Here is a 27,879-nt window from a genome sequence, read left to right as displayed (position 1 = left end):
GGCTCAGCTCAGAGGTCACCTCCTTCGACTTCCCCCTGACCTTTCTCATCTAAAGTAGTTATCTCTCCACACTCCTACTCCATCACTCTACCCCCACCATCCTAATTTATCTTCCTTACTTTTCTTATCACTCTCTTAAAATTATCTTAGTCAATTATTTGTTCATTACCTCCCTAACTTCGTTAGCATGTAAGCTCCAGAAGAGAACAGCTCTGATAGTTGCAGCACCTCCAGTGTCTAAAACCCTATCTGGCACTTAGTTAATACTCAGTAAACACTCGTCCAAAGAATGAACAAATAAGGAGCTACACTGCACTTTATTGCCCTCCTTCCCCTTTAAACACCCTCCAAGTGGACCCATCAGGATTATAAATCCGGGAGGAACTAGGTAGAGGGCATCCAGCGTCGTCATTGGCTGGAGTATCTGTCGTTGCTCCTGGCAACCACTGTTCCCCAACAGTCGTGTTGTCGGCCCCGCCCCTCGCCGCCCCGCCTCCGAACAACCGAGCTTCCTCCCAGTGGTAAAAATGATACTCGCCCTTTAAGCGGCGGGACTTCTGGTCAACGTCGTCGGCGGCCGCCGGAAGGGGAAGTTTCGCCGCCGAACTCTGCCTCGTTCGTCCGAATTCGGTGGCGCCACGTCCGCCGGTCTCCGCCTTCTGCAGCGGGGCTGGGGCGGCTTCCGCCTCGACACCTTCCACTTGCCCAGTGGGCAGCGTCGTGAGGGGGCCGGGACGGGGAGTCGGGCGTCTTTGCACATCCCGGCCACCGAAGAGGCGAAGATGTCGGACATCGGGGACTGGTTCAGGAGCATCCCGGCCATTACGCGCTATTGGTTCGCCGCCACCGTCGCGGTGCCCTTAGTCGGCAAACTCGGTATCATCAGCCCGGCCTATTTCTTCCTCTGGCCCGAAGCCTTCCTCTATCGCTTCCAGGTACTGACCGGCGACTGGGGAAGTGGAGACTACAGGTCCCAGGTGGCCCCGCGGCGGCGGAGCGTAGACCGGCCGGTTGCGGACGCGCGGTGCCTGGTGGGATTTGTAGTGCGGCGGCTCCAGTGGTTTAGGGCAGGGTCCCGTGGCCCGGGAATGGAGTGGAGGCCAAGGGGTTTGGGCGTGTGCCTGGGTAGCTGGAGGTGTGGAGACTTCGCAGTTTGGCCCGGTGGGAGGAGACTGATTTCGTCCTTCTATTAAGATCGTGCTCCCGCTCTCTGTACTCAGAGAAGGCGGCAGTGGGATGGTAAGTCTGATAGTTGTCAGTCTGTTGGACGCCAGTGAGTAGCAGTGGGGCCACCTGGAGCAACAGCCCTCTGACCTCACTCTGCCATCCACGTGGATGGCATGTGGGCGTCGCCTTGCTCAACCACCAGCTAAGTTCTTTTTATGTTAATGGAGTTTCTTCCCAGCAGGAGTGATTTAAAGTCCGAGGTGCAAAGGGTGAGTTTATTTATTCGTGTGTCCCCCAGATCCTGACCTAGTATCTGATAGGTAGTAGTTGTATTTATGAAGGAGTGAGTAAAGAGTAAATTGTTCCAGAGATGGAAGTCCTTATTTATTTAAGCTTGAAGGAAACCGTCCAGAGTAACATTCCTGCCGAGAGAATATTAGTTTTCTGGAGGTTATCTTTATTCACTGGATTCTGTGACTTAAATCTTTAATCAGTGGCAGGTCGGATACTAAGATCTGACATTAATTCCAACACAGTTGTTTGGACTGTGGGTAACACTCTCTTGTCTTCCCTCTCTTCACAGACTATTTCTTAGTTTTCTTTGCTGGTTCCTCATCTTCCTGATCTTTAAATATTGGGATGTGCCCCAGGACCTCTTTTCCATATTCTCACTAGCTGTAGGTGATCTCATTTAACTTCATGGCTTTAAATAATTTCTATAAACTGAAGATTCTCAAATACAAATATACACATTTTCAGTCCAGATCTATCTCACTTCCAGACTTGTACGTCCAGCCGTGTATTTGAAATTACCACTTAGATGACTAACAGACATCTCAAACTTAGTGTGTCCAAAACAATACCCTTTTCCCTAGAAGTAAATGGCAACTCCATTATTACAGGAGCTCAAGCTAAGAGTCATGGAGTCATCCTTGACTTCTCTCACATCCCACAGTCTGTTAGCAAATTCTGTTTACTTGAGACACATCCATAATGCAGTCTGTCTTCATTCTCTATTGCAAGCCATTATCATGCCAGCCTTGTTCCCTTCAGTCTTTTCTCTAGACAGCTAGAGAGAGCCTTTTAAAACATAAATCACATCCTGTTTGTCTTCTGCCCAGAACCTTTTCATGTCTTCTCAGCTGGATGCGTAAAGCTCAAGTCCTTTCAGTGGCCTGCAAGGCCCCCTCCTGCCTCTCTGACCTCATCTTCTACTATTCTCCACCTTGTATATTAGGCTCCACAGTGGAATCCTCACTGTTTCTTCAGCACCTAACTCCATCCCTCCTCAGGCCCTTTGCACATATTGTTTCTCTGCTTGAGGACGATAACCACGGTTTACCTTCTTAGCTCCTTCAATGCCACGTTATTGGCAAGGCCTTATTTGATTGTCCTATGTAAAATAGTGCCCCTCCTTCACTCTGTCTCCCTTACCCTTAATTTTTCTTGCTACGTATCACCCCTTGATGTTTGTTAGCCCGCTTCCCTTCAGAGAATAAAGCTCCATGAGAGCCACTTGTCTGTTACCTAGGTTGGTGTTTGGCACATAGCAGGCGCTTATATATTGGTTGAATGCATGGAAACAGTTGGGTACTTGCCAGTGCTGGGTACTAGGGGTGCAATAGTGAATAGGACAGAAGAAGTCCCAGCTCCCATGAAGAAAACAGAGAGGCGTGTGATTGAAAGTGACTTTGATAAGAGTGTTCCAGAAGGGCCTCAAAGAAGATATTTGAGCTGAAGTCTGAATGATGAGGAGCCAGCTTTGGGAAGATCTGGCTCTGGGGACAGTCTTCCAAGAAGAATCCAGAAAGAAGACTGGATAGTTCGTACAGAGTCAGCTTAGGGATGAGGATTGGTAGTTGAGGACAGAGAGACAGGCAGAGGTGAGTGCAGTAAAGTGAAGGTGGAAAGGTAGGCTGCGCTAGATAATATAGGGCTTTGTGGTTTGAACTTTGATTTGAAGGCACTAGAAAGGCTTCAGAGCCTTTTGAGCAAAAGGCTGAAAAATTGCCTTGGCTACCCAAGTGGGGTGGACTTGGTATGTGAATGGGGGAAAGGAGGTCTAGGTAACAGGATCAGAAAGGTGAGTCAAGTTAGAGGGTAAGAGAGATGGTGGTTTGGACTAGGGTGGCCATGAGGATAGAAGTGGATAGATTTGGGAGCTGGAGCTTGATTGCACCTTAATGGATGTGAATGGGTGAAGAAGCAGGACTGGAAGATGTCACTGTTTTCACAGGAGCAACTGAGTGGCTGGTGGAGCTCTTTTCTGAGGTTGGGAATGTTTAGGGAGGCTTAGGTTTGGGGGTGGAGAAGGGTATCGATAAAGTTATATTTTGGTCATATTAAGTCTAGAGATGCTTTTTAGGCATCCAGATGGAGAAGTTAAGCAGTCAGTTGGGTATTAAAATACAGTGTGGCTGTGCAGCCAGAATTGCATACTCTTTGCTGTTTGCTTTGGTGAGATATTTGTTGCCTGGGTGAATGTTGTGCACTTTGTGCCCAGTGGCATGTTATAGGTAATGAGTGTGTGTGAGGAGCGGTGGTCGTAAATGATTGTAAATTGTAAATGGTCGTAAATGAGAAGGCCTTGGTCAAAACTGGCTCTTTGGCCCTCCTTGCAAAATCTTGCTTGTTTTTGTAGTCAGCTTAGTAAAAAGAAGGCTTTCTAATAGACTACAGGTGTACATTATTAAAAGCAGTGAACCGATTTGCAATGTCATCATTCGTGTCACACCTTCCGTAATTTTCCCATTTTCCTTGCATTGTTTCTTGTGGGCTTGTTATACTCAGATGGGAGAGAAGCTGCTGGAAGGAGGCAAGAAGGTGTGCTGACTGCCCAGGTGTGGGGAGACCAATATCTAGACTTTCTTTCTGCTACTCTGACTCCTACTCTTCCTGGACAAGTTTAGCTTTCAGACACACCTGGAGGAACTCATGTGCAAATGAAGCCGTTAAAGGAAAAACTGCATCTGAGAGGCTGACGGGTGAGAACAAACAGCGTGTGGTGTGTTTTCTGCTAGAGGTTCATCTTTTCCTTAAAAGCTGCATCTTTGAACAACTTGGGGATGGTTGATTTAGAATTGTGGATTCATGTTGGAAGTGACAAGTTACTTTTCCTCCTTATCTGGGGGTTTCCTCTGAGTAGCTTGTTGGTTTGGAGCTCTAAAGTTTAAAATGTTAGTTCCTTAGTTGGGGTAAGTGGAAAGGCATAGGTGTATGTTAAGACTCACTCTATTGTTGCCTAAAGTTCCTTGTCCCTCACGTTTAAAACTTATCGATAAAATAGTCCACAGTGATGAAATATCTCCATACTGGTCCCTGATTAACTAGAAGAGAGGTGGCAATTTGCTGCTGCCCTCGTGGTTTCTGAGGTTATGTCTCCCAGGGCTGCCTGCACGGGGATATTTTCATTTCTTTGGACAAAATAACATCACGCTTTACATCTGGGCTTCTCCCTATGTTCCCTCATTCAGCCCCCAAAGACATCCTGAGGTCAGCGTTACCCCAGTTGATAGACAACTGCAGCTTCAGTTTCTATTTTGGTGAGTTCAAGATAGTTCTAAGCTCTCTTGTTTAACTTATTTGCATAATATCTACCAAAACACATAGTTAAGTGTTTAACAAAACATTTTTGAGGGTGATTTCCTCCAAACCAGTCATAGTAAATTATTGTTCCTTTTCTGTGAGAGTAGAAAGACCTTGGGATTTCAAGTAGTTGAGTCATGGTCTGTGGGCCTGGTTCAGCCCCCTTCCTGGTCGTATGCCCTCAGGCAAGCTGTTTATCCTTTCTGAGCCTCAGTTTCTTCACCTAAAAGTGGGGATAATTTAATACCATATTAAATCTGTTCCACGAGTGAACTCTGTTGTAACTCCATTGATTGTAAGATGCTCATTTAATTTAATACAACTTTTTGGAAGGGGAGGAAAGTACAAATTACATTAAATGAATCTATGGATTGTAAGGCACATCTTCATTTCAGAAACACAAAAATGAGTATCTCCAAATTGAGGAAAAATGTTATCTACTTTGTGCCTCTATCATACAAAACCATAGAACAACATTTGTAAAGTGACCAGCAAATAGTCTGGTATATAATCTATTAAAAAATAGTGCTTCTTTTTATTAGTCAGTAATAATTCCTGCCATTGCTGCCTTCTCTCCTTTGGCAGCAATATTCTAATTTTAATTTGTAACTGAAGTTGAAATATAACTGCTGGATTATTATCCTACTTTTTTGTCCCATTAAAGGCGTCCTGACTAGAAATGGGAAGATATGAACTCTCAATTTCTCTGATTTGTTTGTTTCTGGGAATAAAAAGAAACGGCACCAACCAAATGCGGGGTCAGGCCTGGTGCTTGTATTTGCGCAGGTTTTGCTCATGTTATCACATTTAGCCTGATGACAGCAGCCCTATTGGGCTGATCTGAGTGTGCTGGGAAAGAGAGTCATAGAGACACATAACCAGAAGGGGAATGAACTTGCTCTGTGGCCTGAGCATAGAAGTAGATTCAGGGTTTGGATTTAGAACTTTAGTGCCAAGTGTTCTGCTGTGTATAGCTTTAAAATCTTTCCCTTGCAGCCCGGTCCACATTAGACAGTTCTGCTGTGGTCTGTAGCCAGGATTGCCCATGAGCTCATAGCTTCATTTAAAAAAAAATTAATTTATTATTTATTGGCTGCCTTGGGTCTTCGTTGCTACGCACAGGCTTTCTCTAGTTGGGGCGAGTGGGGACTATTCTTCATTGAGGTGCACAGGCTTCTCATTGCTGTGCTTCTCTTGTTGTGGAGCACAGGCTCTAGGCGTGTGGGCTTCTGTAGTTGCAGCTTGTGGGCTCTAGAGCGCGGGCTCCTTAGTTGTGGTGCATGGGCTTAGTTGCTCCGTGGCACGTGGGATCTTCCCGGACAAGGGATCGAACCCGTGTCCCCTGCATTGGCAGGTGGATTCTTCACCACTGCGCCACCAGGGAAGTCCCATAGCTTCATTTTTTAACTTTTTGTTGAGTTACAGTATACAAGCAGGAAAATGTATGTATTATATATTGATAGCTTGTTGAATTTTTAGAAATTGAATATCAGTAAATAACCAGCAACCAGATCAAGACACAGAACATTGCCAGCACCTCCAAACCTTCCTCCTGCTCCCTTCTGGTGACTACCCACTCCAAGGGTAACTGCTATCTTGACTTTTAATACTATAGATGGTTTCTGCCAACTTTGTTACTTTTTTGTAAATGAGATTACACAGTATGTATTTTTTTATGTGTAGCCTCTTTTCAGCATGTTGAGGGTCACCCACATGGCTGCACATGGTTATAGAGTGCTCATCCTTATAGTGTTCCTTTGTGTGAACAGATTACCATTTTCTACTGGAAATGGGCTTTTGGGGGAGTTCTAGCTTTGGCTGGAATGAATAGTGCTGCTGTGAACATTCTGAAACACGTCTTGGTGAACATAGGTGTGCGTGTGTACCTAGGAGTGGGATCGATGGCCCCTAATGGCTGGTTTAAAGTCCTCAATTGAGATTGCGTGCCTTTCATTTGTTTTCCTTGCCTGTCTAGTGTCCTCCTTCCACCCCCTCCCTTCCTCCCCACTACAAAAGAAAAAAGAAAAGCCAGAGTTTGCTAACATGAGCGTTTGGTGCGTGGGTGCTCTTCTTTCTTACTTGCTGGATGACCTGTGTAGACTTTCTTTAACTCCAAATCAACCAGTCCTTATTGTTTCAGAATTTTTTTTTTTTAATATTTATTTATTTATTTTTGGCTGCGTTGGGTGTTTGTTGCTGTGTATGGGGTTTCTCTAGTTGCAGCGATTGGGGGCTACTCTGTTGTGTGCACGGACTTCTTGTTGCAGTGGCTTCTCTTGTGCAGACTCTAGGCACACAGGCTTCAGTAGTTGGGGGTGCACGGGCTTAGTTGCCCCTCGGTATGTGGGATCTTCCCAGACCAGGGCTCGAATCCATGTCCCCTGCATTAGCAGGCGGATTCTTAACCACTGCACCACCAGGGAAGTCCAAAATCTTTGTTTTTGATAGTGAAAAAAAACCTGCCCTAAGTGGAAAACAGACTTGAGGACACAGAGGGTAAGAGGAGGATGGGACGTAGTGAGAGAGCAGCATTGACATGTATACACTACCAATTGTAAAAGAGATAGCTAGTGGGAAGCTGCTGTCTGTCACTTTGTGAAGACCTAGAGGGGTGGGATGGGGAGGGTGGGAGGGAGGCTCAAGAGGGAGGGGATATGGGGATATATGTATACATATAGCTGATTCAGTTTGTTGTACAGTAGAAACTAACACAACATTGTAAAGCAACTATACTCCAATAAAGATGTATTAAAACAAAACTTGCCCTGTACTCTGGGTGGCATTTGTAATGATTTCAGTAGCACGTTGTTTGGGAGATTTTCGTTCAAGGATGGTTGAACTAAAATAAACACTTAACAGAAGTTGTTGGACTAGCAGCTGACTAACAGTGTCTCATGTTTCTTCGAAGGCTTCTGTGCCAGGGATGTGGGCTTCTTGCCCTTGTTGACTGAGGAACTCTGGGTGGGTTACCTTAACTCTAATAAGGGCCCAGCTTTCTTCCTGAAAAGGTGTGTGATTATGCTTCTGGTCTTGGGATTGCTTTGGGGTTAAAACGAGATGCTTGCCTGCAAGTCCCAGGCTCTTTGCACTGCCCTTGTCTGCCTCTTAGGGTTCAGTGCAGGCTTTCTAGGGTCAAAAAGTTCCCTTTCACCACTTCCAGCCCTGAAAATAAAGCCATTTCCTTATCCAAACTATCTAAACATCAGAGGAGAGGAGGGGATTTAGTTGGGTAACTTCAGTGGGGATTTCAGAAATACGTTACACTGTGTCCTTCCTTCTGAAGAGATGAGCTGTCTCCTGGTGTTTTCACATTATAATTTTAAAGTGATGCAAAAATAATACTAAGTCCCTTAGATCAGTGAGAGCAAGTATAACTCAAGGGTAAGCTTAATGAACTGGGAAAAGAAGTGCGGTATTTTGACAGACACTTGATTTCCAAAGCACAGGTGCACACAGTGGCTAAAAATAGCATCGTGGTGTCAGTGTTAGCGAAAAACCTAGTCAGAAAAACCCTGAGGTTTCTTTTCCAAAATCAGGCATGGAGTAGCATAGAGGAATGTGGGGGGAGTTTAAAATGTGAATTTGTAAAAACCAGGTCAGCAGGTGTCTCCTAAAATGTTGTAATAATCGTACACCCACACAAATTTTTTTTTTTTTTTTTAACAAAGCACCTTTTTAATCTACTTTCTTATTTCCAACCTTTTACAAAATCTGTGAGATCAGGAAGGCGGGAGTCAAAGGACAAATGTTATTGGGTAGATGAAGACACAGACTCAAAGGTCCAGGCTTTTCTAAGGCCCCATGGCTTCTTAAGAGCCAAGGCCATGGCTTGTTTCCTTTTGGTCTTTTACCCCCAATGCTTTTCTTAAGCAGGGAGAGTGGATTTGTGGGCTTACTTTCAATTCATTTCAGGATTATACAAGTAGTATAGTAGTACTGAAAATTTTTTACTAATTTCATTATAACTCATAATAATGATAGCATGTGTGAGACATTGTAAAAATAGGGGCATAGTATAAACTCCAGAGTCAGGCTGTCTGGGACAAAATTCTAGCTCTACCACTTACTAGCTCTTACTTAGCCTGTATACTCATCTAGAAAATCCACTTCCTGAGTTAGGGCATGCAAAGGAGGAAAATAGTATACTATTTTTTTTTAAACCATTAACCAGAATGGAGCAAGTATTAGTATATCATTCCTCTGTTACAGATGGAAATTAAGGCTCAGAAGTGATAACTTGTAAGCCCCTACTGAAATCTCTGTCTTCTCAAATCATTTCCAGTGGTCTCTCCATCAGACTGTACCGTTTATATTGTGATAAAATTGTGAATAAAGCAAAATGAGTATTAACGTATTTTGTTTTACTGGTTTAGTACAGGGTTGTTGGAAAGCGACCTTTGGGGTATATAAAGTGCCTTTTCCTCCACAGGGAATTAAGCTCTGAGGGTTACAGTTCTATACTTGGAGAACAAGACTTGCCCGCGGTGCCTGGCCAGGCCCCACAGCTAATGCCCTCCATTCTAGCCACACCCAAATTGTTAGCAATATCCATTCATTTATTGTACTCTTGCAGTTCTTTGGGACTTTGTACTCATTTTTCCAAGACCAAAGTTCCCCTTCCTTGTGCCCACTCTTGCTTCTTTGGACAGACTCCCCATTATTAAGACCTCCCTGATGTAGGGACCATGTCTTTCATACTTGTGCAATGAGACACACAGCTCGCAAGGTAAAAGCCAGCATTATGTTGGCATTTCCAAAAGTCTGGGGAGGCCATCTTCTTCAACCTCTATTACTTAACGTTATTCTGGAGGTGTTAGCCAGTGAATTAGACAAGAATAAGATACAAAAGTTTATTTACAGACACAGTTGTATACTTGGAAAGTGCAAGAGGCTCAGTTTTCAAATATTACAAATAATTAGATAATTCAGCTTTGGTGATTGGGTAGAAAAAAGATAGAAAGCGGAAGCTTGATAGAAAACTATATATAAAAGTGATGAAAGACTTCTTTCTGGCTGGAAATTGTGTCTTTATCACATTGAAATAATAAAGAAGTTGGTTCTAGTTCATTGAAAAAAATAATATTGAGACTAGTTAAGAAAATTGTGACGTGGAAGAAAAACAAGAGGGGGGTTATTTAATTATATAACTTTACCAGATAAGAAAACACATTATAAAACTAAGAATTAAAGTAGCTTGGTGTTGGTATCGGAATTCAATTCCAAACAGAATAGTCTAAAAGTAGACTTTCCTATAAAAGGGAATAAATATATGATGAAAGTAGTTTTTCAACTCAATGGTGAGATGACGGGTCACTTTGTAAATAGGATTGGAAAAACCGGTGACCATCTAGAAAAATAAGTTGACCCTCTTTCTCACTCCTTACATAAATCACAGGACAACTGTGAGCACTGTTTTATTCTCGGAGGGGAGAAGTACTTGGAAGTGTGATATATGATGTATACATTTGCCTATATAAAAATTAAACTTTTACATTTAATTTTATATGGCAAAAATACCACAAAAGCATGAGTCTAATGACAGACCAGAAAATAATTGCAACAATGAGAAAGGACACTTCCGTAATATGTAAAGAAATGCAAATCGAGCCGAAAAATGAAGAAAGAAAATGCCAAAGTTTTAGAAACATGATTGGTGAACATGGAATCCACTAAATAGTGAGGGTGTGGAGGGCAGACGGGTATTAATCTCCATTTTAGGAGGAAGTATAAATTGGTTATTTTTGTAGGCATTTGGCAACATCTGCTAAAATTAAATGCAAATGCTTGATCTAACAGGCTGACTCACAGGAATTTATCCTATGTGTACATGTGTAAAGAGGATATTCAAGAATATTCATTGTAGTGTTGAACCATTTCATTGAAGTTTGGACATCCACACAAAAGGAGTATTATGAAGCTAATAAAAATATTCTGTCAAGGAAGTGAAACAGTATAGAACAATGCAACTGTAAGATAGGATGAAAGGGAGGAAAAGTAGTAATAGAAACTGTAGTTTCTTGAAAGAAATACAAGAGATGGATCCATTCTTGCTGGAAAAGGAGCTGGGAGACTGAGGGTCAGGAGGGAGGTTTACGTCTCACTGTAGGCCTTCCTGTAATTTTGGGGGAGGAAGGTAATACTTTTAAGTTATGTATCCCTATTGCCTAAATAGCACATTGATGTGTATGAAGAGCTCCTATTTTACTTCTACCTTTTGAATATGACATTTTTTGCCAAGGTTTGTCATCCCAGTATATTTTTTTCCTGGAGATTGTTACTGTACTGTTTGTTGGAAATTATCTTTGTAATTCTTTTTTTTTTTTTTTCAATTGATGTATAGTTGATTTGCAATGTTTCAGGTGTATAGCAAAGTGATTCAATTATACTGTAATTTGTTTTATTCCTTAGGCGTAATTGTAAGCCTGATCCCAGTAAAGATATTTCTCTTTAGTATTGATGTTTTTTCAACTTGTTTAGGAATATTTGTTGTTTATTTTATGATGCCATCCTATTCCATTGAGTTGCACATTTAAGTGATGGTAGCTGATTTGAACTTTTCTTTAGTTTTCTTGAATTGTATTGGTGAGGTCCCTTTGGTAGCTGTCATCACTGAGGAGAATGTTTTGCAAGGGTTAATTTTGTTTAGTTAAAAGGAAAAAAAAACCCAAACACCTGGCTTAGAGAAACTAACAGCTGTGTTTATTTTGATCTGGACAGATTTGGAGGCCGATCACTGCCACCTTTTATTTCCCGGTGGGTCCAGGAACTGGATTTCTTTATTTGGTCAATTTGTACTTCTTATATCAGTATTCCACACGACTCGAAACAGGTACGTTATCCATGGTTGTTTTAAGCATTGTTTCTGTCTGATTTACTAATCCGTGGATTTACTTATTGGAGGAATTTTGAGGGCAGTTGGCGTATATAAAGAAATGACATAATAATGTCAATGCTTAGTAAGTAGTAACTGTGCCAAGACTCTACCAGGAACTTACGTTATTGGTTGTTAATCTTCACGGCATCATCATGAGGTGTGAGCAGCAGTGTCACCATTGTATAGGTAAAAAAATACAAGAGCGGAGGTTTACACATCTTGCCCACAGCCTGTGTGACTGGGCTGTGTGCCTCTCACTTCATGTGACATCCCCCTCATTTCTGTCACATGGCAGTCCCTGTTTTTTAAAGCACAGTTGGACTGAAGTATATACATCTCCTAGATCGGAGTTGAAAAACGCTACTTTATGCAAGTAAAAGCCTGGACTTAGCCTCTGTCATTGAAACACTCAACTTTCTTTCTTTTTTTTTTAATGACTATTCACTGTATTAGAGCATTTATACTCAATATGAAGCCCTCAACTTTTAAAAAAATATATAGCCAGGATATAATAGTATGGTAGTTTTCCGGATATGACTGCCTATACGATGTCATGGATAAGCTATAAAATTTTTTTCTTAAAATTTTCTTACTGAATTCTTATTTATTTCCTGCAATACCTCATGTGCTCTTCTGAGTTACTTATACTGAGAAACAATAACTCGATAGACTGCTGTGTCAAAATATAATTTGGCGAAGCCTAAATGATTTTGAAAAGGTTGTCTGAACTCAGAGACTAGAAACCTGATGGCTGTTAGCTCGGGATAGAGAATTCCGAGCTACCTTAAATCTAAGTCAGCGCTCGTACATTTGAGAATTGTGAATCAGTCTCACGACTGCAGGGATGTAGCAGGTTGGGCGTCTGGTGTCAAATATCATTTCTCCTTAAATTGGAATTTGCTGTTAAGTGCTTTTTAAAAAGAAAACAAGCAACGTGTTAATACAAAGTGTTGGGTGATAGACTGTTACTTCTAGAAGGAACCTAGCGCATTCCCTTAGTTTTGTAGAGGAAGAACAGGAGATTGAAGGCAGGAAAGTGACTTGGCTGAGGTGAAACTGTTGACCAGGAAGGACTCTGATCACATCAGGGGTTGGATCCTTAAATCTGCCGGAATGTACTGTACTCATTCTCCCTTGCTGACTTGTGTAACGTTCTACCCCTCTGATATGATTTAATTCAGGGTTAAGTTGTGGGAGGAATATTTTTTTTTTATGTCAGTAGTAAACTCTAGATTAAATGTGGATGACCCATGACCAGTTGTTAAAAATTTTATTATGGAAGATTTTCAAACATTACAAAAATAGAGAGAAGGGTTTATGAGCCTCTTCTTTTTTTTTTTCCTTTTTATTGAGATAGAACTCACCTAACATTTTACAGTGTTAAAATTTCCTCATTTTAACCATTTTAAAGTGTACAGTTCAGTGGTCTTTAGTATCTTCACAGTGTTGTGCAACCATTACCACTAATGCCAGACATTTTCACCCCCCCCAAAGAACCCAAGGCCGCAGTCTCCGTCCTCCATCCGTCCCCTCCCAGCCCCTGGCAACCACTCATCTACTTTCTGTGTGCATGGATTTGCCTATTTGGGACATTGTATGTGTCCTTTTGTGACGGGCTTCTTGACCTAGCATAATGTTTTTGAGGTTCTTCATGTTGTAGCATGTCAATGTGAACCCCTCTTAATCCTCATTCACCTAACCAGCAGTTATCCCACAGCCAGTCTTATTTGGTCTATATCCATATCTGAACCCCGCCCCCCCCATTATTTGAAGCAAAATGAGACGATACCATTTCTTCCATAAATATTTCACTATTTACCTCTGATATATAAGGACTTAAAAATAATCATAATACCATTGTTAAGGTACAATAATTCCGTGACTACTTTTTATTTGTGAAGTTGTCTTCTCTTGGTTGCTTTGATTTAAGGTCCTTGACCCCATTTACTCACCCCTACTACCTAGTCAGGCAGTACAACTAATTTGTAATATTATTCTGCCTGAATAACACTGAAGTTAAATTTGTAGGATTGTTTGGTCTTTCATTGGCTTTAATTCTTAGAAGTTACCCCCATTTGCTATTTACCATCACAGAGCACCTTGAAATTCTAGAGCTGAGAGGCACTTTTAAAAACAGCTTTGTTGATATATGATTCATACACCATACAGTTCCACCCAGTTCAAGTGTATCATTCGGGACTTGGTGGTCCAGCGGTTAAGACCCTGTGCTTCTGTTGCAGGGGGGAGGGGTTTTATCTCTGGTCGGGGAACTAAGATCCTGCGTGTGCAGCACGGCCAGAAAAAAAAAATAATGAAGTGTATAATTCAGTGGATATTCATCGAGCTGTGCAGCCATCATTATTGTCAATTTTAGAACATTTCATCATTGCAACCATTCCCCATTTTTGCTTAATCCCATTCCCCCCAAGCCCCAGCAGCCCTCAGGCAATCACTAACCTATGCTCTGCCTCTTTAGATTTGCCTATTCTAGAATTTCTTGTAAATGGAATCACACAATATGTGATCTTTTTGTGACTGGCTTCTTTCACTTAACATAGTGTTTCCAAGGTTCTTCCATGTAGCATGTATGTATTAGTACTTCATTCTTTTTATTGCCAAATAAGATTCAGTTGTATGGATTTACCACGTTTTGTTGATGCTGTCATCAAAATGATGGACAGTTCATGGATGAATTGTCCAAAATGATGGACAGTTCATCAGCTAATGGACATCTGACCTGTTTTCCCTTTTTGGCGGTGATGCATAATACTACTTTGAGCATTCATGTAGAAGGAAACTTTTGAGATCTTTCAATTTAACCCTCTTCTTCCACAGACAAGAAGACAGTGGTCTGGAGAGGTGGTGACATGCCCCAAAGGTCACAGAGCTATTTGAGAAACACAGCTAGGACTGGAACCCAGTTTACTGACCCCTTTCTGCTCTCCATCAGACAGCTTCAAGATAACACTTTGACAAAATGTTTGCCACCTGCATATTTGCCCGCTTGGCTATTTTAAGTGTCTAGCAGTGTTGGCTTATTTAGAAGGACTCTGATGTGAACTGGAAGACTGCAATTTGAGACCAGTTAATTTGTAAATTCCCAGTTGCAAGCTTGCCAAATAATATAGTACTGTAGTTTATGTAATTACAGTATTTTAAGTACTCGATCTAAAGAATCCTTAAAATCACAGAGCCAAAGCCACAGCAAAAGAAGCATAACTGTTATTAAAATTCAGAAGTTTTGTTAGACTTTTAGCTCTGATACATCGTAGTGATCCGCTCCCATTAAACATTCTTAAGACTGGCTACAGTGTGCCTTTGAGGTGCCGGGCAGAAGTGGGGTGGGGGGATAGAAATAAGGAAACAAGGAGAGGCTTTTGTCGGAAACCTATTTTCTTTTAGATAGATTTTCTTTCTGCCTTTCTGATACTTGTTAAGATTACGATTTTATTTTATTTTTTAATTAAAAAATTTCACACAATTTTTAAAGGTTACTTTCCATTTACAGTTATTACAGAACATTGGCTATATTTCCTGTGTTGTACAATACATCCTTGAGCCTGTTTTACACCCAGTAGTTTGTACCTCCTGTTCCCCCATCCCATGTTGCCTCTCCCCCCACCAGCTGGTAACCACTAGTTCTCTTTATCTGTAAGTCGCTTCTCTTTTGTTATATTCACTAGTTTCTTGTATTTTTTAGATTGTTAGGATTATTTTTTAAAATGGACTATATATATCATATAATTGTGATGGGCTGTGGCACGGGGAGGGAAAGTGACAGTTTGAGATAGAGGGACCTTACAGTCATTTGTTCTTTTCTCGGCCTGTCTCCTAGTCTTCCAGCTGGAGACATGAGGGTCATCCTTAGAAGAGAGATCTGGGCTGATGTTGATGGTTCTGCCCAGTGATAAGACAGGGCCCAGTATGTGGTGTAGCAGAAAAAACACTAAACTAGTAATTAGGCTTCAGTGTGTTTCTGAAAGCCACGTGACTTTGGTGACGTAACGTTACTTCCGCATCTGTAAAAAAAAAAAGGGTGGGTAGGGACTTTGGTGGCTCAGTAGTTAAGACTCTGCGCGCCCATCGCAGGGGGCCTGGGTTCCATCCCTGGTCAGGGAACTAGATCCCACCTGCATGCTTCAACTAAGAGTTCGCATGCCACAACTAAGGAGCTGGTGAGCTGCAACTAAGACCCAATGCAACCAAATAAATAAAATAAAAAATAAATGTTAAAAAAAAATAAAAAGAGGGTGTAGGTCTTTCCATTCTCCCTCACAGATGTGGTAGGAGGAGTAAGAGTCAAGGCTGTGAAAGGTGTGGCTCTCCCCTGCTCTCCCCACCATCGTTTTCCTTTGCTAGAATGTGAGCTTCTAGAAGATGGAGACTGAATCTTCTCAGTAAGCCCAGTGCTGGACTAAGTGGTAGTGTGTGCATGCGTGTGTGTGTGTGTGTGTGTCCAGTAATAACAACAACAAGTACCTCCCAGCCTAGTTTTGTGGAGGAGCCGCAATGGTAGGCAAAACGGACATGGTTCCTCCCCTGACAGAGCTCATGGTCTAGTGGAGGGAGAAGGAATTGACCAGGTAATCACGAATGTGTTTCCATCTCGTGATGAGAGCCATGAAGGAAAGGCCAGCGGGCTGGGAGGGGCTTCAGGGGATGGGGTCTCAGTAGCTGTGGAGCTTTGGGTCTCCTCTGGCTCATGCTAGTTGAGCAGAACATGTTGCGGACCGGAATTCAGTTAGGAGAACACAGATTAGCCTTGATACCTGGGTGACTTCACTTCAGGGCTTTATTGTGGACGTGGTTTTAGATGTTAAAACAATTTTCTTTTACTTCTTAGGAGTGGTTCTTAAATATTCTCAATTTTTTGCTCTCTGTAATTTTTTGAAGTGTTTCTCAACATAGAAGTTTCTTTGTTCTGAAATTCTGAACCATGACATTTGGCTTATTTTTGTTTCCAGGAGCTTTTGATGGGAGGCCAGCAGACTATTTGTTCATGCTCCTCTTTAACTGGATTTGCATCGTGGTATCCTTCCATCTGTTATTTTGGGCCAGAAATAACCAGTTTTTTTTTTTAGATTTGGGAAAATGGGCAGTAATCTGTATAACATTTCAAATGATAGTATTTGCATCTTTGTTTACTGTAAGTTAATAAGAATCATCGAAGTTCTTTTCAAAAGCGGTAGTAAATCACTTAGCCCTGGAGTGATGCGTTCCCTCGCCATTGCCTTTGTGGGGTTTTTCCACATTTGGTTGAGTTTTATTACTGTTCCCTCTTCTCGTTCCCAGTTCTCTGTGTTCTCGTGTGTGACAGCTTGTTGACTGCAGCACAAAGGGATTCCGTGCCCTGAGACAGCTTTTGAAAGCTGTGGTCCTTATCAGAAAATTAATTTACAACCAGCATCTTTTTCTGACTTTAGTGCTGTCTTTGTCTCGAGGTCCTAAATGGTAATTGAGTCCCTGTGTAAGTGCCCGGCTCTGGGAAAGGACACAGCATGCCTCCCTGCTTGCCCTGTCAACCACAGTTGTCAGCAGCCTTGTGGCTGCAGACTTTTACAGATGGTGAGAGCAGCAGAAGGGGCTTGGTGGCTCAAGTCCTGTGCAGAGTTGGTGAGTTCAGAGTGGCTTTGGGGCTTAGTGTCCATTGAAACTTGGCCAAGAGCCAGAAAATTGTGGCTCTCTGAATGCCCTTTCCCCTCCTTTAAGGGAAGATAAAAAGATTGTTTTGGACTTGTGCTGTCAAAGAGCCCTGAATGTGAGCAGAAGCATTATTTGTGTCAGAGAGCACAGGCCCCTCCATCTCCTAATTGAAGGAGAGATGCTAAAATGCAGTGGCGAGGCACAGAGGACACTGGCGACCAAACTGGGTCATATGCCAAAGCAGTTAATTTCTACTGTTTTCTCGGATAGTTTAATCGCATCTTCAGAAGGAAGATTATTAGATACCTTTGTGTTCTGGGGTGTTTTAAGCAATCTGAACTATAGAAAAGTGTTTTCCTTCAGAAAACTGGAATGAAATGAACTTTTATTATGTGTGGAATGCTTTATTTGTGTCTGATCTTTAACTTTACAAACCAAGATTACTGGCTTAGCAATGGATATGCAGGTAAGTGTCCTGGGAAACTATCTGCCCTTTCATATGTTTCAAATTTACTGTTAATGACCTTCGACAGAAGTTTAAATTACATTAACTACACGGTTAATTATATGGTATTTTGAAGCGCTTACTTGAGTTACCTACGTCATTACTTTCCTTGCTCATTTTTGGCTTCCTTATGATGTGTGAACGTTGAGAATGATGATTATCCAGTATTTTCTATGTATGTATGTGGTTATGTATTTTTAAGAAATTGAGAATACACAGTAAGTAAAGCTTTCTTGCATACTTTTTTCAAGTAACAGAGCTTGAGCTTGATATTTCTGAATCCATCCCAAATAATATAACTGGGTTGTATTTTATTAGAGGATTTTAAAGCATGCATTGCATGATTAAGTAAAAGGGCCGATTTATTGTTCGGATGAGTTGGATTTCTTTCTGCTTTTTGAATAACCATGGGAGAGTTTATTTGGAGGGGAGAGGTTAAAAAACAAAACGAAAGGTAGACGCTCGCTAAGCATCTGTTTTAAGCAGCTCTGCCACCTGGTCTTCACATGTTCACTTCTTTTGCAGTTGCTGATGATTCCTCTGATTATGTCAGTACTTTATGTCTGGGCCCAGCTGAACAGGGACATGATCGTATCATTCTGGTTTGGAACACGTTTTAAGGTACTCTAACCTAGTTGGGAGAATTTCCTTTTCATTTGTCTTTGCAGAAATGTCTCCTCAGCCCAGAGATGTACTTTCTGACACGTCCAGAAGAGGTCACTGCAGAGCAGTAAACCATAGGCAAGCCCCTTCTCCCCTCCTCACTCCAACCCTGACTCCTTTGCTGACTATTCTCACTCCCCCTGGGGCTCAGGCCCCTTAGACAGTGTCCTGAGTGATCTCATGTATGTATGTGTGGTAGAGAAAGAGGAGGAAGGGTACTCATGTGGAACCCTCTCTTCTAAAATCTGTTCTTATCATCCCCTCTTATGTATTTTACACTTAAGCAGAAGCAGATTGTTTGTTTTCTTCCCCCCAGACACCTCCCTTTGTGCCTTCTCTCACAATTTTCCACCTGTAACATCTTTCTGATTTTCTTCCTCATGTAAATCCTGCCTATTTTTAATATGAGTTGGGACTCAACATTTTCCTGCCTCTCCTGCCTGGCATTGGTCTTTTCTGTTTTGTTTTGTTTTATGTGTAACTTTAATAAGTTTTTTTTTTTTTTAATTGGGGTGTAGTTGCTTTACAATGTTGTGTTTCTGCCGTACAATGAAGTGAATCAGCTGTATGTCTGCATATACCCCTCCCTCTTGGACTGGAATTGGTCTTGCCTGTGGGCTTCTGCAGTACTTTGTGTTCCTCTTATAGTACTTACCACATTCTGCCTCTAAGTTATTGATGTGTAACCGTTTCTTTACCAGTTTGTGACATTTTTGCAACTCCCTTAGCTCTTAAGTATGATGTCTTGGCTCGGTTAAGGGGTGTTGACCTCAAGTAAATAGGCTGCCATTTATTTCTCCAGCAAAGATGGATTTACTTGGGATCAGTAGAGAATTGCCTTTCGGGATCTGTGACCGTGGTGAGCCACGTGCCAGTCCCTGCAGCCAAGGGAAGGAGAGCATTTTTTTATAGCAGGAGGAAAAGGAAGTCAGGAGGTGTGGTAAACACAGCTTTTCATTGGCTGAGTCCTTGCAAGGAAAGCAGTCTGTCTCCTTCCTGTTGGGCTCTGCTGTCGAAACAGGGAGCGAGAGCTCCCCCTTCTGGTGTCCCAACCCTACTTAATGAAGGTTTCTGTTAATTTTTTTTACAGGGGCTCAAATATTGAATTCATGTGATGGGCTGCCTTCTTTGGTAGAGTTATTAGTTCAAGAGATGGATGTGTAATGTGATAAAGATTCAAAGTAATTTTGTGAAATATGTAAAAGGAGACGCAAAAAAGATGGGGTATTTTATAGTTGATTGGTAACAATTTGCTGGCAGGAGTCTTAGTGTGCCTCTGTTATGGACGGACCATGTTTTTATTAGCACCCATAGGACACTCATCTACTCTCTAAAACTATTTGTTATAATTCAGCAGGTCATGTAGTGGATCCGAAAACTATGGGCAAGGTACTCTGTCTCCAGTTGCTAATATATGAGTAAGTGTAATTTTAGATGGGAAGTGTTAAGTACAGTAGGAATGATGCTAGATTGATACAAAGCATTTCTGCAGTGACTTCCCGAAGGATTTATAAAAGCCCTTGTCAGTATAACCTGCCCCATTTCAGCCCCCAGCAGCTGTATCCTCTGTAGGTGTAGTCACTCATGTTTGTGTATATTCTTCCCTAGGCCTGTTATTTACCTTGGGTTATCCTTGGATTCAACTATATCATTGGAGGCTCGTAAGTGATATTGGATATATTTAATTGCAAACTAACTCTTGAAAGACTCCCATTATTCTTTATCTTCCTTCTCTAATTTTTCTAACGCTTCAAAGAATCGTAACATTGATGCATTGGTACCTTATACGTTTGAAGTAATTTTGATGTAATTGATTAAAACTGTAGGGCTTTAAGCGCATTTAGCACTGAATGGTTCTTTTGTTGTTGTTATTGTTTGTTGATATAGTATGCTTCCATAGGTGTGTTTTTGAATAAATATTTCTGGATTCACTGTCCAGGTTGAGCAGATACAGACCTAATTTTATCGAAGGTGCATAAAATTCCTATGTTCTTTATTCTTAGGCATTTCCAGAAACTGCTCACCAGTCACGGAAATGCACAGATTCTCAGATGGGACATTTTGTCAGTGGTTTGATAGGACAGAAATTTGGGCCAAACAGGGTCAAATTTCTAGTGTGGAATTAGACCTGAGATTTAGGAAAACCTAGAACACAGCCAATCAGAATTTTGGAAGGAGGATTTCAAGATGCAGCTATTCCAAGAACTTCTCTTTCTTACACTGCAAAATATTTTTAATGTTTTTAAACAGATTTTGATAGCACTAGTTCTTCATATGATGACATGTTTGTTCTACACGGTCCTAACTTCTGCTGCACATCCATAGGGAGGAGGGAATGAACCGAGTAAACAGACTCTGTTTAGAGCAGAGCAAGTGCGGGGCTTGTTAAAACTGCCCTGCCGCCCAGAAGGGCAGAGTCTGGGAGCAGTTGTAGATGGTGATTTGTCCCTAACAGGAATCATTTTGCAAGCAGAGATGGAGAAGGATATGAAACAGTGAGAGTAGGGCTGTAAAACCTTGAATTGGCCTGTGTGTCAGCCATGGGAAAAGTGAAGAAGGGCAGTGTTTATTTTAGGATTACAAGGTGAAGGTCACCTTTCCAGAGGGATCTCTGTGATGTCTTACAGTCAAGGACACAAGAGGTGAGGGAGATGTGATCCACGGCTCCAGGAACCGGGGAGTGGACGTTTTTCATCCTTCCTTTCCTTTCTCCCATGCCAGCCTTCTCTTGCCAGCCTTCACATTTGCCCACGTTTTGCAAATATGGTATTTGTGACTGAAAACATTTAGAAGCTTGCTTTGCAACTCCCCCAACTCTTGAGGCAGGAAGTAGCAAAAACAATATTTTGAGGATGGGCCAGGGCTTGAAAGAGAAGTCAGAGGTGCAGCTGGTCTTTGAAGAGCACAGGCCCCATTGGTCTAGCAGGATGGATTTCGCTTCTCATTCAGAATGTGTGTGCCACTCAGACTTTATAAAAGGGCTCACTGTCGAGCTGTCACAGACTCCTAGGGCTCAGAAATGGGCTGCCACGAAGGATCTCTTCCCCCTGCTATTAGTTAAAGCTTACTGCATCTCACTTTATTGCTTGAATGTCTTCAAACTCATTTGGCTCTCTGTTTGCAGGGTCATCAATGAGCTAATTGGAAATCTCGTTGGACATCTTTATTTCTTCCTTATGTTCAGATACCCAATGGACTTGGGAGGAAGGAATTTGCTCTCCACACCTCAGTTTTTGTAAGTGTTTCTTCCCCCTCTCATTTGACGGTCATCTTATTGTCCCTGTTTATCTGCATCCTGATGGAAACTCTGTGAGGGCGAAGATTTCCCTCTTGATCTGATGGAGAAATGTGAGCCAACCAGGGACTTGCTCTGGTCGTTTCAAGCCGAGGCTTGGTCTTCCCATGGAGCCCTCGTAGCCAGGGGCCCGCTGAGCCTAGATTCGGGCATCCCAGGTGCCGTGGGCCCTGCCAAGCAAGCGGGGCACCTGTGTGTAACTCTAGTTGTGCGCAGCAGGGGGCCAAGGTGACAGGGTGATCAGTTTTCCTCAACATTTTGGCTGAGGAAGGGGTAGGAGGGGAAGTAGGCTCATCGGTTGGCAGTTTAAAATATTTTTATATTCAGTATTGTAGACCAGAATATTTAAAGGACTTCTCACCATTAAAATGAGAGACTGGGGGCTTGTGTGGTCCTGCCCCCTAGGAGGATGTGCTTGTTTTACCTCTATTTCCAGGGTTTGCTAAAGTGAGGAGGCCGAGGGCACAGCTTTGGTTTCAAGACAGACTTTGGTGGGAATGCCATTCCCCTCGTCTGCCAGTTCAGGTGTTGGGCAAGTGACTTAGTGAATGCCCCGAGCTTTAATTTGCAAGCCTCTGAGGCCCTGTCTCATAGGGCTGCAGAGGCGGGGTGTACCATTAGCTGCACAGTCGTGGATGCTCAGTAAACGCAAGCTCTCAGGCTTGCTCCTGAAGTGGGTGGGGGGCAGGATTCTGACGAGCCCCCAGAGATGCTGACACACTTAAGCGTGTAAGTAGTGTGACCATTCTGTCAGTGAAGTAAAAGGCTGTTGAAGAAGGGACCAGTGAAATCACCATCTGGGTGTCACAGCTGGCCTGACAGTCACGCCTAATCTCCAGTCAGGCATATGCAGTAATAGCTTGCACTTAGAAGCTTTAAAAAAAAAAGGCAAAAAACTCTTTTCACATCTTGCTCGTTTTAATGTTTCGCAGTTTGTCATTCTTCCAAGGGGTCAATGAGGGCAGTAAAACTTCCCTTCCCACCACCCCCCCCCCCCCCATAGGTTAGAGGAAGGATTTTGAAAGTCTTTTATTGTGAAATATAATATGCAAATAGAGAAGTACACTATCGTATGTTTTTCTGTTTTGTTTTTTTCATTAAGAGCATAAAAAGAAACTTGTTTCTCTTCTGAGCCTTGAGTTGCCTTCAGGCTAAAAAAAAACAAATGACCAATCTGCTTTCTAATTATCAAAGGATGCAGTAACAGCACGTTTGGATTTTTGATCTCGGTTTATCAAGTCGGATGGCAGATGCATCATTAAAAAAAAACTTGTTGCTTTGGGGGGCAGCCAAAAGCTATTTTACTTTAAATGGCTGTATTCTGACTTAATGACTTGGAGAGATTTCTCAATTGTGGGCAACAACGTGTATGAGATTCTAGTGGCAAAACCAACAGCCCGCTGGAGCCCGCCTTCCGCTCGAGCTTTCCCTGTTGGTGGAAGCCCTTCTGTTAAATTTTGCATAAAGATCAGATGACAAAATGTAGCTCCTTGCAAAAGCAGTAAGTGCTTTGAAATTACCATAAATCTTTGTTGATTATGTATAATTGGGTATCTTTTTATACTAATTACTTGCATTTAATTTCACTATCTGTTGAAGCAGTGGCGATGGCTTCCATATTGTCTCAGAGTAAGAAGCAAAGCAAGACAGCCCTGGCGTTGCTGTTTTTAAGTCTTCCAATTTATTATATACTTTGGAGAAACGTTATTGTGCCAGAACGTCATGAGTGTTGGGAAACCAGCACTTGGAAATACATGTTGAGTTAATGATAAACTGTATTTGTTTAAAAGGGAAGATGCGAGTTATTGAATTCCAAGACGTATCACTATTTTGTATTCCACTTAGAAAAGTAGACAGATCCTCTTCTGTGCAGTTTTTTTCTGTTTACAAGGGGTTTGTGTTTTTGGGGAGGGAGCACACAGCTAACAGGGTTGATTAAACATGTGAGGACTCTAGTCACTAACTGCTGTCACCTGTGTGTGTCCTGCAGCAGCGAGAGGTGCAGGAAGTGGTATGGGGTACAAGCTTCAGGGTCAGGCTGCCTGGATTTGAATCCTGCCTGTCACTTTAGAAGAGCTTTACTCAATTCTGCCTCAGTTTTCCCATCTATAAAGCGGGGTAATAGTAGTCCCTACATCATAGGGCAGTCGTGAAGTTGAGATGTATTTATAAACATGCAGTGCCTGGTGTAAGGGAAACGCTTTACGATAAGGTTGAGCTCTGCAGACTTCCTGCTGTGGGCAAGTCACCCTTCATTGTTTGCTCTTAGTGCCATGAGGAGTTTATAAAGGGGTATCAGATCACAGTCTCTGCCTTCAAGCCAAAAATTGAGCCATCAGCATATGATCCGTGGAACAGGTTAAAATACATTATCAGTTCACTCATAGTCAAGGAAGGGAAACAGTTGGAAAAACTATTGAGAACTATGAATAAGCTTTAAAACATGCTCAGACTTCAAGACAGAAAGCCGCCTCTCCATTGTCCCTTGATGGACTCTGGGGAACCCAACTGCATCACGGAGGTGCTGTGCAGCGCTCAGACATGCTGGCTGCGGATTTGTCCTGTGGGACTGCATTTATTTTGTATTCTCTGAGTTAGTTAGATCCATATTTACATAAGCCAAAATGCTGTATAGATGGTTCTTTCCGGTTGTTGGGCTTGTGGGTGTAATATTTTTGTTTCCATGTTCTTCCCGCTTTTATACTCAGGGCGGAAAAAACCTTAGAGTGTGAAGTCAGCTTGAAAACTTAGTAAATTAAATAAAAAACACATAAGAAGTGAGTGCCTCTGTGGTCAGGACATTGAGCTAAGTGCTAAAAAGGCAAAGGTAAATAAGACACGTCCTCAGCCTCTCTGTGGCCACAGATGAATGTAATTCCGTGTGACAGATGCCGATGCCGTGAGGACCCCAGGAAGGGTGACGGGATGGATAACTACGTGGAAGTGACTGTGGCTTTCTCTCCTTTCGTTTCCTCCCCGCCTCTGCTGCAGGTACCGCTGGCTGCCCAGTAGGAGAGGAGGGGTGTCAGGGTTTGGCGTGCCCCCCGCCAGCATGAGGCGAGCTGCCGATCAGAACGGCGGAGGCGGGAGACACAACTGGGGACAGGGCTTTCGGCTCGGGGACCAGTGACCGAGTGGCCTCTGGCCTGCCCACCAGCCTCTCCACTCAGATGACGTTTCCTCCCAGTGCGGGGTGACCTTAACCACCGAGTTCTAGCTAATGCTGTTGGACCTGACCCACACTGAATGTAGTCTTTCAGTACAAGACAACAGTTTTTTAAATCCCGAAGAAAAGAATATGTGTTCCTCAAGTTTCATGATTCTCATTCAAGTCCTTACTGCTAAGAAGAACAAATATCAACTGTGCAGATTTCAGAACTGACCTTATTTTTTTGGTGTCTTCTCTTCCTTTTCCATCTGAATGATGGGTGTCGGCAGGTCTTGCTCTGCTGGCGTCACGCTGGGTATCTGGCATTGGGTCACCAGACCCCTGGCAAAGGGGCTCTTACCTCTTTATTGCACCCATGCCTCCCTCCTCCTTTTCCCCACCCCCCGCATTCCCAGCTAGAGAAGATTGTCCATAAAATGGTTCTGCCTCTGACAAGCTCTCTTTATTTATTGACTTTTGCCACGGCTTGGCCACAAAGACCGTGTTCACAGCATCTTACGGTGGCAGAACTGTAACCATAGGGGAGAAGGTGGAACAGTGGATGAAGAGCTTCCTCAGCTTTTGGAATTGCCGTGACCTGGTATCAGTTGCCACCCTTTGCCACCTCTTCAGCTGTTCTGATAAAAAAAAAAAAGCACCGCTGAGTCAGTGAGGAGCACAGATTGATATTAATGAGGCATGAGGGTCATTGCTAGGCATTTTTTATCCTAAGTGATCAAAACTCTAGTGGAGTTGCATTTTACACAGGGGCTGGGTTTAAACCATAGTGGGCATAATCCCTTTGCATCTCCTGTAGGGCATACTGGCTCTGTGTGTACCCAGAATAGTGGATTTGTATTGTGCTAGAAAGTTCCAAATCACATTAGCCACAGGGAGAAGCTCTCTTTGAGAGGCGCCTGGGCACTGATTCTACTTCATTCTCATTCTGGGTATGTTTATCGAGTAGAGTGGAGGGGAGAACTTTAAACCCTATTTGTCTTTTTTTTTTTTTTTTTTGAACCAACTCCCCCGCCCCGCCCCATGGCCATATACTTCAGTTAATTGTGAGGCGGGTGCAGCTGCTCTGTATGTAGATCTTATTTTAGGAGCTATTATAAACACATCTAAGTGAATCACATAATTTTGGGTTGTAATGGCTTTAGAATCATCTGTGTTTGAGGGGCTTTTTTGTTTTGAGTCATGACGGTACATCAAACTAGCTTCAACACCCATAACTTTTTTTTCACAGGTGGGCTTTTTCCATCAGACCTAGGCTTATCACCAGATAGCTTTTTGAAGGCTACAGTGTTTCACACAGTTTCTTATTTTATATTTTTATTCTGAAAGCAGACTGCTAGGAGCAGTGCCGAGGGGCTGCGGTACTTTGAGTCAACCAGAACAGGCTTTAAACATTTTGACCAGTGGAAGCACTGTGCGCTAATAGAATGACTCTTCGCCCCCCCTCTGAAGCAGTGATGTGTGTTATTCTAGGAAGTGGGGATTTGAAAACAGCTCCTCATTTTTCCTGAAGTAAGTTTGTGTGCGTGTACCTCTTCATATTTAATTTATATGATAAAATAGGAGGCGGGGAGAATCTGAACCCTAACTGTCATATGTTCTGCTGTTGACCTGTGGCCACAATAAAATTTACTTGTAAACTTCTAGAAGCCCTTCTTCCTGTTATGACGCACTTGCACTCACTGTGCAGGAATGGAGACTCCTATGTGGAAGAAGATTCTCACGGTGACCTGGTCTCCTGCACGCCCTCTCAGCATCTCAACTGCCTGAAAGCAGTAGTCTTTCTGAAGGTTACAAGTGTTGCTTAGAATTCTTTAGTTCTAAGGCAAAATGTTCATTAAATTCTTCCTCTTAAGCGCATTTAAGAAGCCGATAATTTTATTAATTTAGTCTGGATTACTTCTCTTTGGGGAATAATTTTAGCTAAGCAAGCTATTTGAGATTTGATTTGGCAAGGCAAGACATGACAGCAGATTCTCTTTGTGAAGGAAAAGAAATCCTTATTTTGTATAGAGGAATTCCCTTTTTGTAACTAATCCTTTTATTGGTAAAAATTGTTAATTAAAATGTACAACTTGATGGTTGTCTGTCTTAAGTTTCCGTATCCCTGCTCTGCTGCCTCTTATAGATATGATGTAGTTTATGTAGCCAGTCATCTCTTGGTGGGCATTGAGGAGTGTCCAGTGTGTGTTGCTATTATAGCAACACAGCAAACATTTTTGCATCTACTTCTGTTCAGGTGTTGGAAAATATCTGTAGGATTTATTCTCGGAAGCAGGGTTTTTAGGTTTTCATTATAATGAAGCAGGAAGCTTCAGAACATTGGGTTAGGGGTTATATCTGATTGTAGTATGCTTTATAGCATTTCTGTTACCTCCATCCACGGCTCTGAGTCCTGGAATTGTCCAGAATTAGTTTAATCCCCTTTCTATAAAAGAACCCACGGACCATAAAGGCAGATGCCATGACATTCCTGAACCATCCAAGTCTAGCCGAGGCCTTAGGCAGGCCCTCTTCCTTCATCACAGGTTGAGTGATGGGATGAAGCAGGGCTGTGCACCCGTCTTCTGGCACTGGAGAAATAACCAAAAAAATAGGAATAGTCCTGCTTGTTTTGGAGGACAGCACATTGCCAATGTCATGTGCTCTCAGCTACCTTTTGAGTAACACTGATGTAATAGGTGATGGTGCGGCTGCCGACAGCTACGTCTGTTGCCAGCTCTTTCTGAGGTCCCGGCCCCTTTGAATTTTTTTTTTTTTTTTTTTTTTTTGTGGTGCATGGGCTTAGTTGCTCTGCGGCATGTGGTATCTTCCTGGGGCAGGGATCAAACCCGTGTCCCCTGCATTGGCAGGCCACTGCGCCATCTAGGAAGTCCTGGAATTTTCAACGTTTACAACAAAGCTTAACCTTTGGAAAACGTTACTCCTCTCTGCTTGGAGTTTTCACTATTACTGTCTTGAAAGGCTGGGCTGAAAGAATA

At 42.5% G+C, this 27,879-nt stretch overlaps 1 protein-coding gene across 2 annotated transcripts; it reads left to right on the top strand.

Annotated features, from left to right (window-relative positions):
- The first annotated feature begins 577 nt into the window (after positions 1 to 577).
- Positions 578 to 25,107, top strand: DERL1 (derlin 1). 2 transcript variants are annotated; one of them, XM_057737576.1, is made up of 9 exons: positions 826 to 935; positions 4,641 to 4,709; positions 11,470 to 11,581; positions 16,591 to 16,655; positions 17,709 to 17,735; positions 18,300 to 18,395; positions 20,046 to 20,098; positions 21,562 to 21,672; positions 24,724 to 25,107. In XM_057737576.1, the coding sequence occupies exons 4-9, from the start codon at positions 16,626 to 16,628 to the stop codon at positions 24,860 to 24,862; spliced, it is 456 nt and encodes a 151-aa protein (XP_057593559.1). In that variant the 5' UTR covers positions 826 to 935; positions 4,641 to 4,709; positions 11,470 to 11,581; positions 16,591 to 16,625; the 3' UTR covers positions 24,863 to 25,107. The 2 variants fall into 2 exon arrangements, with proteins under 2 accessions (XP_057593558.1, XP_057593559.1); XM_057737575.1 differs by lacking the exon at positions 4,641 to 4,709 and having other exon boundaries at positions 578 to 935.
- The last annotated feature ends 2,772 nt before the right edge of the window (positions 25,108 to 27,879 follow it).

This window comes from Hippopotamus amphibius, chromosome 5 (genome assembly GCF_030028045.1).
Source record: "Hippopotamus amphibius kiboko isolate mHipAmp2 chromosome 5, mHipAmp2.hap2, whole genome shotgun sequence".
NCBI lineage: Eukaryota > Metazoa > Chordata > Mammalia > Artiodactyla > Hippopotamidae > Hippopotamus > Hippopotamus amphibius.
This window is presented reverse-complemented; position numbering and strand designations above follow the sequence as displayed.